This window comes from Lucilia sericata, unplaced genomic scaffold (genome assembly GCF_015586225.1).
Source record: "Lucilia sericata isolate MDLA Ls3-8-SP2 unplaced genomic scaffold, ASM1558622v1 Contig000104F_arrow, whole genome shotgun sequence".
In the NCBI taxonomy this organism is placed as follows: domain Eukaryota; kingdom Metazoa; phylum Arthropoda; class Insecta; order Diptera; family Calliphoridae; genus Lucilia; species Lucilia sericata.
Window position 1 is genome coordinate 121,873 of NW_023994136.1, and position 18,287 is coordinate 140,159.

Sequence of the window (18,287 nt, forward strand, 5' to 3'; positions counted from 1 at the left end):
AGACAAGTATATTTGTGTATTTCTTTGCTTAGGTTGAGAGATTTTTAAATTGTTTGCTTTAAATCAGTCGTTTGCCGAAAATCGTTGTGTTAAGTAGAAAATCGATTGAATTCGGTAGAGAAATATTATTTAAAAAGTTCAAGTGTTAATTAATTATAATATAATATTACTAAAATATATAAATCAAAATGCCAATTGGTAAGTAAAATTTTGATTTCTTTTTATGATAAACACCAAAATACTTATAAACATATGTATGTGGATAAATATATATAGTCCCACGACATACAAACATTTATGTACAAAGTAAAAGTTTTCCTACTCTATTCTATTTTATATAGATGGAGATTTGGCAAAATTCCAAATTTTTTTAATCAACTAAAATATATGCCCGTCTGTACATACATATAGCTCACATAATGCAGAATCATTACAACTTAAAAAAAATACACTTTCAATAAAAACAATGTCAATCTATTATTTTAGCAATGTAAATTAACCAATTCAATGAAATACATCATCTCTAACTTCTAAAATAACTGAATATTTGCAAAAAATATTAATTGTTTAGAAGATTCCAGTTACTGCACCCACATAAAAAATTCAAAAAATTCGAGTTGCTACAGTTTTGCATTCGTTTGTGAAGGGCGCAGATGAAATATAATAAAATATAATTCAATACAAACAATATTCAATAACTTGTTTATTCGTTATTAAGAACAAAAATTTCAGGCCGTTATAGCTCTTAAAAAACAAAAGAAATTATAATAATATTGTTTTTGTATGCAAATTTTATTAAAAAAAATTTTGGTATAAAAGAAACTACGCAACATTTCTCTTTTGTTATGTTTTTTTAAGTACAGTTAAATATTTGTAAAACGTCTGTTTGTTTTGAACCTAGTACAGCAAAAACACATTCATATTAAAAAGGTTTTATTTTCACTTTTATATAATTTTCGAAGCGTAATGAAAGAGAATGTTACAAAATTGTCAAAATTATGTGGGGGTTATATTGGCTACTTTGGCTTACAAATTTTGCTTTTTTAAAAGTTTAGTGATGAGTAAAACCGCCGAAACATTCATCTAATAATTTGTCACTACTGTACATTTCTATGATCTCATATACATATATGTACATACATACATATGTATGTATGTATAAACATTTTATTTTGAAAAAGTTGTTTGTTTTGAATGTTTTTTTGTTAATGTTGTTTACGAGCATTAATAGAATTAATTTTACCGGACTATTTATTGTATTTTGTTTATATATTTGCATATACACACAAATTAATATACATCACATTCTTAATATACATACAGACAACTATAGATATTCATACTACTACATTGTTTTATCTCATTTGAGTTCAACCCGAACCTCCCAAATTTTATAAAAATAGAAAATGTTTAAATAAACCGATTATTTTAAATAAATAAATTTCTAATGACAAACTAAATCAGACAGGTGTCTTCTTACTAGTAGATTGGTGGGATTTAATATTTAAATTCAAAGTACAAAACAACAATTTAGTACGTAGTATTAATTAATATACTATGTATGTTTCTATGTGTGTCTAAATATTAGCTTTTCTTATTGCTGTTAACGATTATCGGTTGGATTTGAAACCTTACTCACAAACGGTTCAAAACATGTCTGAGGGAGATGTTTGTTTTTGTTTGTCATGTCGAAATTATAAAAGATGATGTCATGCATTTTGTTTTGATTTTTTGCTCTGAGTAATTTTATTATTATAGTTTTTCGACTGATGTGCTAAACAATTTGTATGTAAGATGTTTATTAAGTTAGCGAATTTGAGCATTGATTGTGAATAGTTTGTTAATTGAAAGTTAACACAAAATCTTTAGAAATCGAATAGAGCTATAATGGAATATTTTAGTTAGATTATGTATGTAAATTAAAGTTTTTTTTATTTTGGAATTCAATTTGGAAATTTTTTAGAAAATGTGTAAATTTGTTTGAAATTTAGTTAATTATTTTTAATATTTTTATAATTGCAGAAGTAAACACTCCCGATAAATTGGAATACCAATTTTATCCAGCTTCTGGTGGTGTTTTCACCTTTAAGGTTCGTTGTGCCAACGATGCTCATTTGGCTCTCACATCTCAACCTGCTGAAGCTGACCCCATGTATGAAATATTCTTGGGTGGCTGGAGCAATTCAAAATCGGTTATTCGCAAAAATCGTCAAAAGCCCGATGTTGTTGAAGTCGCCACTGAAGGTATTGTAAATGCCGGCGAATTCCGTGGTTTTTGGATTCGCTGGTACGATAATGTGATAACCGTTGGTCGTGAGGGCGAAGCTGCTGCCTTTATGTCCTACGAAGATCCCGGTTTATTCCCTGTTAACTTTGTAGGCGTATGCACCGGTTGGGGTGCCAGCGGTAACTGGCTAATCGATGGTAATTATTCATACAAACGATTTTTTTGTGCCAAGTTTTCAATAATTTTTTTGTTTGCTTTTCAGAACCTGCACCTTCTGCACCTGCTATGGGATTCTCAGCACCCACAGGTAGTGGTCCTGGCTGTTGGGTACCCGCTGCTAATGGCGAAATTCCTCCCAACTCTATGGAAGGTGGATTCGATGGCAGTGAACAATTATACATTGCTCGTGCCAGACATGAGGGTGATCTGATCCCTGGTAAACTACATCCTTCTCATGGTGTATGTTACGTTGCCTGGGGAGGTGGCGAACACGGTCACAGTGAATATGAAGTTATGTGCTCTGGTGGTGGTATGTGGGTTCCAGTCTCTGATGGCAACATTCCTCCAAATGCTGTTCCTGGCGGTGAAACTGCTGAAGGCGAACCATTGTTTGTTGGACGCGCCACTCATGATGGTACTATCACCGTAGGAAAAGTACAACCATCACATGGCTGCTGTTACATTCCTTATGGTGGTGAAGAGTTGGCCTACAAAGAATTCGAAATCTATGTTTCCAACTAATAAAATCTAAACAGCATTTTGCACATTGGCCAGAAGATAGTGACACCAGCAAGTCGCACTGATTAATTGATGAAGCACAATAATCAAAGTATATGCTCCATTCATTTCAATTGTTTAGATTTAATCTGAACTAAAACATTGCAATTATTTTCTACACATTTATACACATGATATTTTTATATACATATTTTTTTTTTTTTTTTGTTTAAATTATTGTTCATTTTAATTTGAAAACGAATCTCAAAGATTTAAAAAATTATTGCTTTAAATAAAAATAAATTAAAAACCAAAAAAAAATTGTTTAATTTCGATTAGGGTAAGTTATGGTACAAATAAATTTCGATTATATTTTTACTCTAAATGTAAACAGAAAATATTATTGACTTACCAGAATCCTTTCAAGGTTTTCAGATTTAGTAATCATATTTGTAATCGTTTATTGCCAATTGACCTTTGCAAGCTTCTCCCAATTAAAAACAAAATTAAATTAGGCTCATATGATAACGCTGACTGGGATTTTCCATTTTGATATAGGTAAATAAATAATTCAATTGTTAACTGCCATTTGCTATATTTATTATTTTCTGTCTATATAAATTCATCATGTACTTGCGTGTGCAATGTATAAGTATGTATGCACAAAGTTATTTTGTTGTTTTTTTTTTCATTCATGTTTCATGATTTGTTTTTGTTATAATTATTTTTGTTTAAACTCTATTTTAAAATGATTAAGTACGCACAATTTATGTATTAATTAATAAATATCTATGTAAGTATATATATATGTATATGTAAGTATTATAAATTTTTTAATTAACAATAAATCTCGTCTACTATTTTCCTTCATATTTTAATTTGTTGCTTTTAATATATGTATTTATTTTTGAAAATTTATTACTGCGCCTACAAAAAGAGCCATAAAAACAAATTTTAAACATTTAATTTTTTCAAAATTACATACTTATAGATTTTTATGATGGCGCAGTAACATTTTTTATGTTAGTACATTAGGAAAGGCCCTCTCGGATTAAAAATTATGTTTTGGTGACTAATTGGAAAAAGAAATTGTTTTAAGATAAATGACCAAATTTTTGAGCCACTAATGTACATACATATTATGTATTTATAATTTAAAGCGTTCAACTTGATTAATTTTTGCTGTTTTCAATATCAGTCAATTGGTGTATTAATCAATGAATAGAGTTGTATTTTTTTTTCTTATTATAGATTATGAATCATTTCAGAAACATTTGGCTATCATGTTTTCTTTTTTATATTTTTAATACAAAATCATTTTAATATTATATATGCAGAAATACTATGTTATATAAAATAGAATATTTTTGACAAGACAAGCAAAGAGATTCTGTTGAAGAATTTCAAGAAAAAATATCTTTTAAATTACGTTAGTTTCATGTAGTAACAAATAATTTATACGTATGTATGTGTATGAAATATTCCTATAGAAATTTAAAACTTAAGTTTATGGTATTTTTTTTTTTTTATATTAAACTAAGTACTTTATTAATTTATAAATATTAAAATTATTTTTATATTATTAGAATTAAATAAAAAAAGTTCACATTACTGTTTTATGTATGTATGTTAAGTATCTTCAGTATATAAGTATTTTTCTCTTCTAGTCAATTAAGTATACGAATTGTTAATAGATACATACATGCGTACATACATACATATGTATATATAATAGGTTTTTGTGTATATATTATGTTTATATATTAAGATCATATCATTGTGTATATATTTAAGTATGTATTTGAACTAAGTTACAAATCATTTTATCATTTATATAATTTAATAAGTTATTTTTAGTTCTATTAATTTTTTTAAATAACAATAAACATGGAATTAGTTCTTTTGAGTATGTAAAGACCACTGGGCGAATTGTTCCTGCCATTGGCTGCTGCTTGAATTAGTCTAAAAAATAAAAGAAAAACAATATAACAATTATCTTTTATATAAATACGCAACCTTAAATACATTTACGGACAAATAAATAAACTAATTAACAGAACAGTTGCTAAAATAGAATTTATCCTCATCAAGACTTTAAAGTATATAGTCCCTGTTCAGAAGTTACAATCATATAAACAACTGAGTTTTTGAGATTTTAACATGGTGAATGTTAAATAAACCCAAATTACTATGTATTTTGTTTTAAATGAGCGATTTATAATAAAGGTTTTAGAGTAAAATATTTTGTTGTTCTACAAAACCAAATTTACCTCATACCGATAATTCCCATGCACTTTCTGAATATATAATTAAAAAAAAAAATATGCCTAATTAAAACTGTTCAATTTCAAACTAAATATTACAAGTTTGTTGTTTTAGAAATAATTAGGAAATCATATTTGGAGCCATGATTCTCCATAACAAAGTGAAATGTGAAATATTATTTGTTTGTCCATACAAGCATGTTTAAGTAAACAAAACCTTTACCTTATCCGTCCAATCGATTGATTGAGGGTCATCAAAATCTGTAAGATGTATTAAAAAGTTTTATGTAGAACAATATTTTTGAGCAAAATGTAAAATAGGGGAGTATTTATGATACGAATATAGATAGTTAAAACAACGTTTACAAATACACACGATTTTTTTTTTCATATATGCATCATATTATGATTATAGAAATAAACCTCTAGGAAATACTTCCTATTGAAAGAAATACACAACAGATTATACTCATTTTTTAACTATTCGAATATTATTTATTTACAGAATTTTGACAAATCAATATGTGAAACTACACTCACTGTTGAAGTTGAATAACATAACGAAAGGCATAATAAATTGTATGTATGCAATTTCATTTAAATGGAGATTTTTCATTTACATCATAATGTTGTACTACATATTGGTTTTAATGCAAGTATGTATGTAAATAATATTAAATCTCTCTTTTTCTATATATATATATTTTTTTTTTAAATCTAATTGATTCGAAAAGAGATTTTGTTACAAATTATGAATATCATAAATGAAACTTAAATTTTACACACTACACGTAAAACATACTGGAGGAGTTATGATAAAGAGTTTGGTTGGTTAGGAATGTTTTTGGTCTGAAAATATTGAAAATTTAGACAATAGGCAACAGAAAAGAGAAATGATAAAATTTCAAAGAATGGATTAAAAAAGAAGCGCGTACATTGAATATCTAGCGTCTAGCTTACTAATGATATCGTAATTTGGTTAAACGAACACAAATCCAAATTGAAACTCTCTTCTGTCAATCTGGAAACAGAAACAGAATTGAATAGAACTTTCAACTTGGATGTGCTATCGAAAAAATAATAATGATAACAATAATAATAATTGTACCTTGGGATTTGTTTTAAATAGAGTAATTGTAAGAGTAACAGAACAGTAACAGTAAAAACAACGACAATATTTATGTATTAACTTTGAATATTTTTTTTTATAAACTCAAACTATATTTCATAATATGGGCGTGCATAATTAACTGCAATTCATCGATTGTCTCACCGATTTCATGCAGTAGGGGAAAACCAGCATCCGGATCATCGATTAGGATTTCTGGATAGTTTTTATATCCCATTATACGGTTTATGTTCGCCTGTTCTTCGGCAATATCAAGATCGGAATCTAACTCAATGTCGGTATCATTCACAAGATGGAATTCAATTACTTCTTCGGGGTCGTCGCGTTTGTCATGTTGAGAGTTTAAAAATGTTTCATATTGTTGTTGTAGGCTCAAAATGCCACTATCGCCAAGATTCAGACGACCAAAGCTGTAATCCATGTCGAAATTATCATACTCTTCATCTTCGTCCTCTGATTCGCCACCTTCTATATGACGTATGTCTATATAGTGCATTAAATATTAATTATACATAGGTACACAATACAAAATATTGACAATACAAAATAGATTAATTGAAAATTTTATCTTCGAATATTTGAACGTTTTTATAATTAGTATAGTATTATAGAGCCATGACGCACACATATGCAAATCTAACAATTATATTCATTATGCTTTAAACCTCTATTTGGAAAGTAATCTAAAAAAAATTAAAACCAAAAACAAAAATTATATTTTTTAACTAATTCAACCAATGAAGAAGCACGCCCCTTCCCATCTTAATAGCACTTCATATAAACGCATTAAAATTGTGACTAAGGCAGGCAGGCAGACGATAGAAACACTTACCTAAAGGCAAAATAAAACGGGCCTGAGAAGCTTTAATCGCTTGTTCTGTAAAGACACACATACGTATACTTAACAACACATACAAACGCCAATAACTAGTACAAATATGTATCCAACTTTTAATGTAACAAATTAGTTCAAAGAGTATGTATTTAATTCTACATCAATCAATATTTTATATGCATTTAAATACTTATGGGAGTTTGTAAGTAATATGCACATTAGGGCATAACCAAATCGAGTCAAATCACATTTTCTCAAATCATCCACATCTTTTCTTAAACCGAAATTGGGCAAAAAGGAATGTTTCATAAAAAATTATAAATATTTTTTGAAAAGAAGAGATTTACTAAATAGAAATCAAAATATTGAATACTCAAAAGTTCAAGGCAATTTACGTGGAAACTTTTTGAACTCTAGCAAAAAATTTAAATAATTTTTCGTTATATATTTACAATATACATATATATATGTATACATAAATAGATTTATTATATTTTTTTAAAAGTTATACCCCAATGAACACACTCGTTAATAAATAGCGTATGTGTCTGCAAGATAAAACTCACATCATAGTAGCGAATGCCTCTAATGTTAAGGGAATAACAACTATTAAAGCACTTTTTTAAATTTAAAATTTTTAGATGAATCACAACAATGACACGACTGAGTACTACTAAAAATATTGGAGAATAAAATAAAAATAGCATTTACCTGTATTTGAGTCATTGAGAAGTGTCGACAATGGATTGAAATCAAAATCAAAAATTTCTTCATTAAACTCATAATTTGCATTTTGAAACCCTTCATCTGGATTAACTAATTTCAAATGATAAACATTTCTATTATATTCATATTCAATGTAACACATTAAAACTAACAAGTAGGAATGTAATTTTCGGCCATGCCGAATTTTATATACCAACCACCAAAAAATCTGTTCGTACATATAGTAAATGGAAAATTATAAAAAAGTTATTTAATTTATTTGAGATTTTCAAAAAGTTTCAGCGCTGATTGCATTGAACTGTTTTGGAAACAATAATCAAGAACAAATCACTCTTTTCCATCAACACTCAACATGTGTACATGCAAAAAAAAAACTGTTATAAATATTCAAATTATATATGTATTCAATATCAATATGACTAATATGTATTTTACTTTTAGATAACATATGTTAAAATCTTCAAATTAAATTGTTGAAAACAATTTATTTTATTAATAATAAAAACAAACCTCATTTTCTGTTTATACATGCTCCTATAAATTTAATTTAATTAATTGTTCCCTCATTACTAATTTAGCCTGAGAATATATATATCTGTTCAACACTAATTCTAATTACACCGTGATTGCTGGAATGTAAAATAAACACATATTTCCCTAAATATCTAAATACTTAATATTCAATAACCGAATATTCTAAAAAGAGTAACGTAAGTAATTTTGGTTGTGGGTATAAATATGAGTTGAATTCACTTATATATACATAGGTGCTGACCCCAGTATTAATAAAATATTTATAAAAGTATCAATATTTTATTCATGAGTATTTGTAAGAAAAACGGGCCCAATCCAACCAATAATAAACCTCTTATAACCTAAAAATACCAAGGTTGTTGTATTGCACTTTACAAGCAAATAACAACAGAAAAATATGAAATATAAAATATTGCACATAAAATTTGAAATATTTGTAATACCGTTAGTTTTTTAATAAATTTTTCATATTTTTCCAACAAACAACTCTGTTCTAATATGAAAATATGTTAACCGAATAAATATCTTTTCGTTATAATTTTAATTATGTAAATTATAATACTCACTACCACTCCCATTAGTGCTAAAACCTCCTCTCATATCTCCACCCATTTGTGGACTAACATGATCCATTTGATTTGGATTAAACGAACCTTGATTTATCGAGGCTGTCTGTTGAACGCGCAAAACATTCCCAGAGCCTATTAGTGAGTGGGAAGATGATTGGGTGTGCATCGAACCAATTGGAGATGTTCCCAGGGTGTTTATACCACCGCTACCACCACTGCCTACAACCGAATGACCGCCTCCAGGCATGGGAGGTGATTTACCAGAACGAGGGCTAGAATTTGGCGTGGATCTGGGTGAAGAAGTTTGCTGACTTTTTAACATTCGCATTAGACCCTCCAGTTGTTCCATTAATTGCCGTCGTGAGTCTTGCAAAGCTCCCAGATGGCCTTCGAGTTCGCCTTTGCGCTGACGCAACGCCCGTAACTCACTAATTAGAGCAGGATTTTCAGGCGCCATCTGTTCCGCTTCTTGTTGTCGTCTTAACCTCGCGATTTCACGCATAATTTCTTTATTTTTTGATTCTAGTTGTGTTATAAGCTCCCGCTGAGCACGAGAGTTGTCTGAAGTTATTGGATGCTGATTGTCGGCATTGGCTGCACTGCTGCTACTTGGCTACAAGAGAAAACATTTACATCAAGTAATGAGACGGATTATGGGCAATTTACAAAAGTATAACTCACTGCACGATTTTCCTGTGCAAGTCGGGCTGCGTATCGAGCTATCAAGCGATGTTCTTCATCGTTTGCTGATGCAGCCGCCACCCGTGATGATGAAACACCATTCGCACTGTCAATACTTCGTCCAGTGGCTCGTGAATCAATGGTGCTAGAACGATCGAACATAAGACCGCTGGGTAGACCTCCGCCCCCACCTCCTGGTATAGCACCACCTAAGCCATGAAGCATTGTCGGATCAGTGAAACCATTATGCGAAGGCAGTGGTGAGGGTGGCACAATATGTGACAGATTCAGTGTCTTCTCCGGCTGTTCAGGAAATCGTGGCAACACTTGAGTCGTCTTCTCTGGCACACATCGGAAACTTTTGCGCAACGAATGGCCAATCTGTTTACTGGGCGATTTGTAACTTGAATATTCCTTGACTTCGTGATCGTTTTGATGGTTCAGTGATGTCTTGCCATGCCAAAAGCATTCCTGGCACAGTTGGTAGGCGTGACACCGCTGACAACGGTAACGAAAGCCAGTGAAGTTTTCCTTGTGACAGACAGAGCAGATTGTCGGATGCACAATCGTTTCAACTGTAGCTAATCGATGCAGCAAAGGTAACCATACGAGACACGATGGGCCAGGTTCAGACATAAGTGTTGCCATGAAATCATTAACAGTGACTTTATTTTCTGACGAGAATATCTGTTCCTCCAATCCCTCTTTATAGTGAAAAGTAGGCGATTCGTACACAGCAGCCGGCAAAGCAAGCACCTCCCTTAAAAATTCACCCAATTTCCAGCTGACCAATTGACCTGCACCATCCGAGATCTGAGAAAAAATATCTAAAAGACCAAGAAACAAAAGATTGTGTAAATTCGATTATTTTGCACTTATCAATTTAACATACTACTCACATCTCAATTTATCCACCAATTTGCCAGAACACATCGTAGCCAAAGCCACTTTTATAGAAAACACGCGTATTTTGCCAGAGTTGTCACTACAAATGACGTTTATTAGTTATACACACTAGTTGATTATATTTCCAAGATTTACCTGGTATACGCTGCTAGTAACCAATTAAGCAATAGTCCTGCCTTTGAGTCAACCGGGACCTGTTGTGCAGTCGGTAAACGCTTGTTCAGATTATGATACAGCGATGAAACCAGCGTCTCTAAACGGGCTACACTCACATCACTCTGGGGTTCCAAAGTATTTAAACCATTCTCACGAAAAGCTTCAATAACATTCCATATATCAACTAAATGCAAATTTGTCGACTTTTGGATATAACGCAATTTGGAAGCAGTACGATACGAAGCAAAGCGTATTGAATCAAAAGTTTGTAAACGTAAGTCTTGCAACAAGGCAACTCGTGGCTCCAGTTCCATCATAGTGAATCAATTAATAATCTGAAATAAATACGTATTAATATATTAATAAAGCTGTAAAATCTTAAAAGTTAACTATTTTTATGTTTTAAATTGTTGAAAAATACCAACTCCAAAACTGGTTTTACTAAGTTTTGATTTTATCTGTTTGAAAGATGTATCATCGATATATTGGAAGTATTAATTTAAGGACTTGAAATAAATAAATATAAATTGTGTTTGAAAAGCATCTCTAAAAATAATATATAGTACGTATGTTTATATTTTATGCCGGATAAATAGATGTATATGGATATATACATAAATATATGTATATGTATGTGTGAGTGTCTAACATACTATTATGTACAATAAACTAGGCCAAATACTTCCATGTATTATTAGATTGACTTTACGTCTGTATTTTTATGTATGTTTTCCGCACACACATAAATGAGTCCTTCGCTGTTATTAATACGTATATTCATACATACATTCCTACATACTTGGTATAATGTATTTTAGAAGAAAATGCTATTTAGCAAATGACTCACTCGAGTTTCAAAATGATGCCGCTCTTAACCGTAAAGAATTAATTTCATCTTTAAAGAATTTGTAAAAATTAGTTGTCCATATTCCAATTTCAAAGAAAAATTCTTTAGATGTTCTACTTTATATATAGACAAATAAAATTTAACTTAAAAATGGAGACATGAAAGTACATTAGACATGCCCTATAATACATATTTTACTATATAAAAGAAAATTTTCAACTTTGTTGGTTTCATTCAATTCTTTACATATGTACATGATTATATGTATGTACTTAAGTTGCTCATTTTTCGGTGTGACCTATATTTTTGACATTTTTATGTTTTTAAAGAATCTTATTAGGACTTGATTAGGTTTGTCACTCATAATATATATAGTTTTCATTATAATTTATCAAATCATAACATTTTTTTATGAAACTTTGTTTTATGATCCTTTTATATACATATTGTTATGAATAAGGATCACAACTGATTTAAATTTTTTATTTAAACAAAAATTATATCTGAATTATTTTCTTTATTTTGCTACAAAACCTGGCTAATTTTCACTGTCAGCCACTATACGTTTGATTTTACCTTCCTATGGTACCAACATAAATTTATAGATATTGCATGTACTATATATGAACATTAGAGGTGTCCAAAAATATTAATTTTATTTGGATGAATCTTATTTTAAACTTACTTGTGTAATATTTAAGCCCAAACGGAAATCGATTTAAAACTAATGAACATAATGAGACCCACCCAGCAAAATACACATATCTTGGGCACCTTTAATGTACATATGTATACATATGTATGTATGTATAAAAAAGTTGTAGTAGTTTCACATTAATTTTAAAATTTAGGTTGCTATTGTCTCATCAGACGTCTTCATTACAACAATGGAATAAAACTTTTCCTGTAATGGCAAATATTTATACTTATTTTATCACTATGTTTGAACTGAACTATTTTTTTTTCTTGAATAAAAGTTTTATTTTGCCTTCCCATCATCAGTTTTCATTGTGAAGTAATTGTGTGCTTAAGTTGACATTTAGTTGCTCCAAGATAAAAACTTGTACAACTATTAATAGAACAGAGCTCTGATAAATCAGGAAAAAAAAGATAACGCGAAGAATTTCTAATAAAACAAAACTGAAACTAAAGAATTCATTATGTACATACATGTTTAAAAATACAGTTCTTAACAATTAATATGTTATCATATTACATTTTTTGTTCAAATTTCATAATATTTATTAACATCTATCAAAGTTAAAACGAGAGAAGTTTTTGAGAACTTTCAATAAAATATTAAATTATTGAATTTGCCGAACTTAAATATATTTTGATAAACTTTTGAAACTTTTAAGTTCTTCCGAATTGGAACATGCTATATTTGAAAAATTTGGTATGAGATTAAAACCAAGAAATTATGGGCGGAAAGAATAAAATTTGATTTTTCGAAACTTGTTTACAACAAGTTGTTCAATGAAGCAAAATTGTTTATTCTGATAATAAGTTATTATTAATAATCCATAAGACTGAATCCATATGTATGTTATCATTAGATAAATTTGCACAACTCACAATTTTTTACATTTCATCTATTTTACACATCTATGTCAATTATTTACATTTTTTATGAATATACAGTGGCCAGTTTGACTTTGATTTAAAAAAGGGATTAATCAATAAAGGCAAAATATTTTTTCGGTTTATATTCATAAATTATTACAACAAAAATTTTGGATTTATTTTTATATAATAAATTCCAATATTTTAAGATCCTTGGGAAAAGGGTTAACCAGAATAATCTAAATTTATTTCATGTCCAATAATGTACTTATTATATAAAACATACATATGTATATATACTATATAAAATACTTATGTTTATAAAACATATGCATAAATATGTGCATAAAAACATAATTTGATTTTCATTTTTATCAAAAGTAAATTTATTTGATTTTGAAATAAGGGTTCTATTTAAAAACATATGTATGTATTTTTTGATAAATGCCCACACACATATCTTTTGTCGAAAATTTTTCATCTACTCCCACCTCAAAAAATTTAACATTTTAACATAAAGAGTTATAAATTAATTATACAGTTGTTATTCAGGTGTATTTCAAAATAAAAATGTACTCTATCTTCAGATATGTTAATAAATGTAAATGAATGACTAAAGGCGAATAAAAATGCACTTTTTAGAAACAAATATTTTTCCGAGATATAATTTCACACTTACAACTATTCTTTTCATATAAATTGCTTAAGATGTTTGATTTATATTAAAATCTTTTTCAAATAATGAATTAATTACAGAATAATAATTTTGATATCAAATACATAATGTATTTTTTATTATTCTACTGAAATATAAACTGAATATATAAACTAAACGAACCGAATTAGAATATTTTTGACCAAAAGTACAGCAACCCTAGTGACATTTATTAAACAAAAATATTTTCTTTTGCTTGCAACATTCAGACCTTAATACACTCAACATTAGAAAACAAAAGTAAAAAAAAATCGAACGAATTTAAATGTTTGTAATCCAATTATATTTATGTTTTGAGAAAAATTAATTTATGTAAGCAGGTGATATATTTGGAATAAACATACGCTTATAAACATACGCTTAAGTATATATATATATATATATATATATATATATATATATATATATATATATATATATATATATATATATATATATATATATACATATAATAATAATAATAAAACAAGTGATATATTTGGAATAATATTTTGGATAAAACATACGCATACATATTTGGAATAAACATACGCTTATAAACATACGCTTAAGTATATATATATATATATATATATATATATATATATATATATATATATATATATATATATATATATATATATATATATATATATATATATATATATATATATATATATATACATATAATAATAATAAATAAACAAGTAGATAATAAAACAAAGTAGATTTTATCTTAGATAAAAAGTTTTTTATTTTGATTAGTTCTAGAAATCAGCAACATATTATAATTTCATATGTATGCTAGGGTTATAACTTTTTGCAATTTTTGCGAATATCAAAATTGCCATAGCCGTGAACAGATGTTAAGGAAAATAATACTATTTTTTCGAAGTTTACTTTTTCTAAATGAGAAAAATAAATAATTTTTGCCAACATTTTTGCATTTGTATTACATTATCTTAAAGAGAACATTGTTATTTAAACACCTGTTATGGAATTTCTAACAAGTCGCGATTATATTGCATAATATATCATATGAAATATCGTATAGTTCATATGGAGATTATTAAAATAATTTTTGTAAAAAGAAAAAACGAAAAGGAATTTAAAAATTGCTTTCGGTGCGGGAAGTTTTTTTACCGAAATGACTTAAAAAATATCCTTTCATTGTCAGGACAATATTGGCTATAAGGTAGTGTTGCGGTATTTTGCCGCCCAAAAAAGTTATTACCCTAATGTATACGTTTTTGTTTAAATTTATATAGATTAAATATTGATATTCAAACATTTTTTGCCTCACTACATTTATGCCTCTTTATAAGCCATATATAAAGTCATTCATACCTTTATTTTAATATAATGGGAATACGTAGATTGTTCAACATTGAATTTACTTTAATATGCATAGTTTTTATACCAACACGCAGATAAAAATCATCACAGACAATTCGCACGACCATATTTATTTCTACATTCAAAAGTCGATTTCTATGAACCACTTGTGATACTTTGTAAAGGCCGTACAATATGGCTTCTTTACGATGTTTCTAAAAAATTTCTTTATCGGAAAATAATTCGACATGTTTAGAGAAGATAACATACTACAGAAAAGTAAAGCACAAAACCACATACATATGGAAATATATTGTAAAATTAAATTCAGTGGAAAACAGAAACAGAAAAGAAAAATAAATTCTATATATGAACTGCAATTAATTATAAATTCTTGGCCCAAATATGAAATGTACCTTTAATGATGAAAAATATTTTAGAATACATACAACATAATACATTTTTACATTAATGATATGACAGATGATATCATATAAGCGACATCAGAAAATCGCCATTTAATTGATAACAAAAAAAAAAAATTATTTATAATGAAAAGTTACAAAAATGCGAATTAAATATAAAAAACAAATTATTAGTTAGGCTTTTAATTTATGAAATTTTATTTCGTATTCGCATTACTTTAAAGATAATGCTGAGAATATTTTTAATTAAAAGCCAAATTTATTTGTTGTTTATTTTCATAGTTTTAGTGTTATTTTTGTTTTTGTTCACCTTTAAACATTCTGGATTTTAAACTAAATTAGAATTCTTTAGGAATGCGTATCATTATCAAATGCTATGTACTTATTACTTTATTCTAAAATTGTATTACTATAGAAACATACGTATTTATGTATATAGTATATATGTATTTATTTAGTATATATTTTAGTTTACTTAATACTTAACAAAAATATTTATTATTTGTATATAGGTAAATGTCTGTGTATGTACGAATATGAATGCGTTTTATATTTATTTGTTATTAAAAAAAAATAATATGCAAATATACAAACATCATCACACTTGAAACATTTTGTTTTTAATTTTTTGACTAAACAGAAGGAAAACAAATCAAAATAGACGGTGACATCATTTATAGTAATCGCCAATTTTAGAATTAAATAAAATGAGACTATTCGAAGCTAAAGCTGAACGACAGCCGATCAATATTAGCACAGCAGCACTACAACAACAGCTAAATGGAGAAGCAAGGTGTATGGAAAGATAACTATTATTTAAATAGCTATCTTTTTAGACACTAGACTCTTACATATGTAAACACAATTCTTCATTTAAATTAAGTTTGAACATTTTAATGCTAAAACAAATTGTGTATTGTTGAATCAATTATTCACCGATAAAACTAAATGTAATGGTTTTAATATGATGGAAGTAGATCTGTTAAGATTTCATGGTACCTATAATTGAAGCAGTCATTTCGAAAAGGGCTTGCAACCTTTTCATTATACTGCTCAGCAGCAATAACTCTTGAAAATTGTTACTCTTACAATGATTAGAAATACTTCATGGAAATTAAGAAAGATTTTCAAATAACTATTGTTGTGGTTTTCAGTTTTTTCAATAAATTTGTGCACCGTTTACATTGCTGGCGCTCCTCACAATTTGTGTTGTAATTTTATTCACTAGTGAGGCTAAAAAATCATGGTAGCGTAAAAAAATATAAATTTAAAGCCACAAAGACGTAAAAACTCATTAAACTGTAAACAAAATATTACTTGTAAGTAGGGTATTCAAGTTTAATCTCACTTTTTTTAATAAAAATAAATAATTATTGGGATAACCACCATAATCTTAACATCAGTTATTTCTAAGAACGATAATTTTGACAAAAGCTCAGAAGTAAATATCTAATTTGTAGGATATTTTTAAAAGTTTCAAACAGACTTTTCTAAGTTTTAAAATACAGCCAATTGTATAGTAAAATATGTTTTTTTAGTCTCACAGAATGGATGCAATGAATTTAAAGTTCTTTAACAAATTAATATTAATTTTTTTTCTTATAAGAATGGAATAAAACAGACCTCAGGGTGGACAAGTATAAATGTCTGCGAAATGTCTGGAGCAAAAATAAGGTTGGAATCTATAAAAAAAAAATAAATTGGCAACTCTGACCCATTGTTTCTTTAGGTCGGAGTTCGAAAGGAGTGCGCATAGTTTTACTCCGCCGAATCACAGAGTATAGATTTTAGAGGGGAGTGACTGACTGCTACTTTAGTATGATGGACTTTGATAATTGAAGGAATTATGCAGTTACAACAAAATAAGAATTTATTTAAATTAAAATATGAATAAAAAATATTTCACACTTGTTATAATTTGCACATATGGATACATTTTAATTAACCTGTTATCAGTGTTACTTCTTTCTATATCTCTCTGTATGAAATATTTTAATAGGTATGTACGTGTGTGTACCTTTTTGTTTTATTATTATTTATTTTACCTGTTTATAGAAAAACGGACTATTTTTTATAAAAGACAATGTCGAAGCAGCAGCGCCAGTAAAACAACAGCTTTTTTATATTTCGAAATACACAAACACCACATATATTTTTTAATATCTTTTCTTATTTACATAATTTCACTCAAATTAATATAAACATTATTACTTTTATTTTCTTTCTGCATGCAATATAAATTTCTCGATGGAAAATAATATAATTTATCTATTCTTCCTGCTAATTTTTTACTTGAAAAATTTCGCGTGCACTTTTCACACCGTCTTCTTTCTTCTCGTATTGCTCACTCACTAAGAAGAAAGAGAAAACAAAATATATGAAATCAAAATCCAGGGTTGGCAAATTTGGTACCACTGTCTTGTACTTTTTCGCTACAACGTTTGAAAAATACGATCTGGCAATTTTAAAACAATATGCAAAATCTGTGTGGCAACAACAGAGAAAAGGCCAGTCGGATTTTTGACAGAATCCTTATGACCGTTTAAAAAACTTCGAATTTTCTACGGGAACTGATTAAAATTCAGTTAAAAATTTGGTCCAATCTCTAACTCCTTTTCATCTACTATCAACCATCATCATTCTCATGCTGGAGCAGTCTCCCTAATCCAAAAATACAAA

The 18,287-nt window shown here is 28.2% G+C and overlaps 2 protein-coding genes across 11 annotated transcripts; one reads left to right on the plus strand and one right to left on the minus strand.

Annotated features, from left to right (window-relative positions):
* LOC119600130 (C3 and PZP-like alpha-2-macroglobulin domain-containing protein 8) lies at positions 1 to 3,251 on the plus strand. Its single transcript, XM_037950218.1, has 3 exons — positions 1 to 198; positions 2,023 to 2,424; positions 2,490 to 3,251. The coding sequence occupies exons 1-3, from the start codon at positions 189 to 191 to the stop codon at positions 2,966 to 2,968; spliced, it is 891 nt and encodes a 296-aa protein (XP_037806146.1). The 5' UTR covers positions 1 to 188; the 3' UTR covers positions 2,969 to 3,251.
* A 271-nt stretch (positions 3,252 to 3,522) lies between these two features.
* On the minus strand, positions 3,523 to 17,958 carry LOC119600124 (dystrobrevin beta). Of its 10 annotated transcripts, none has more exons than XR_005231121.1 (10): positions 17,654 to 17,958; positions 10,724 to 11,079; positions 10,582 to 10,667; positions 9,683 to 10,509; positions 8,999 to 9,614; positions 7,884 to 7,988; positions 7,170 to 7,214; positions 6,317 to 7,020; positions 5,432 to 5,469; positions 4,688 to 4,906 (listed from the first exon to the last, which is right to left on the minus strand). XR_005231121.1 is itself a non-coding variant. In XM_037950200.1 (9 exons), the coding sequence occupies exons 2-9, from the start codon at positions 11,059 to 11,061 to the stop codon at positions 4,838 to 4,840; spliced, it is 2,418 nt and encodes an 805-aa protein (XP_037806128.1). In that variant the 5' UTR covers positions 11,062 to 11,079; positions 17,654 to 17,958; the 3' UTR covers positions 3,523 to 4,837. The 10 variants fall into 10 exon arrangements, 7 of the variants coding, with proteins under 7 accessions (XP_037806128.1, XP_037806129.1, XP_037806130.1 ...); XR_005231122.1 differs by lacking the exon at positions 17,654 to 17,958 and adding an exon at positions 13,834 to 14,028 and having other exon boundaries at positions 4,773 to 4,906; XR_005231120.1 differs by lacking the exon at positions 7,170 to 7,214 and having other exon boundaries at positions 3,523 to 4,906; positions 6,317 to 6,820.
* Between the last annotated feature and the right edge of the window lie 329 nt (positions 17,959 to 18,287).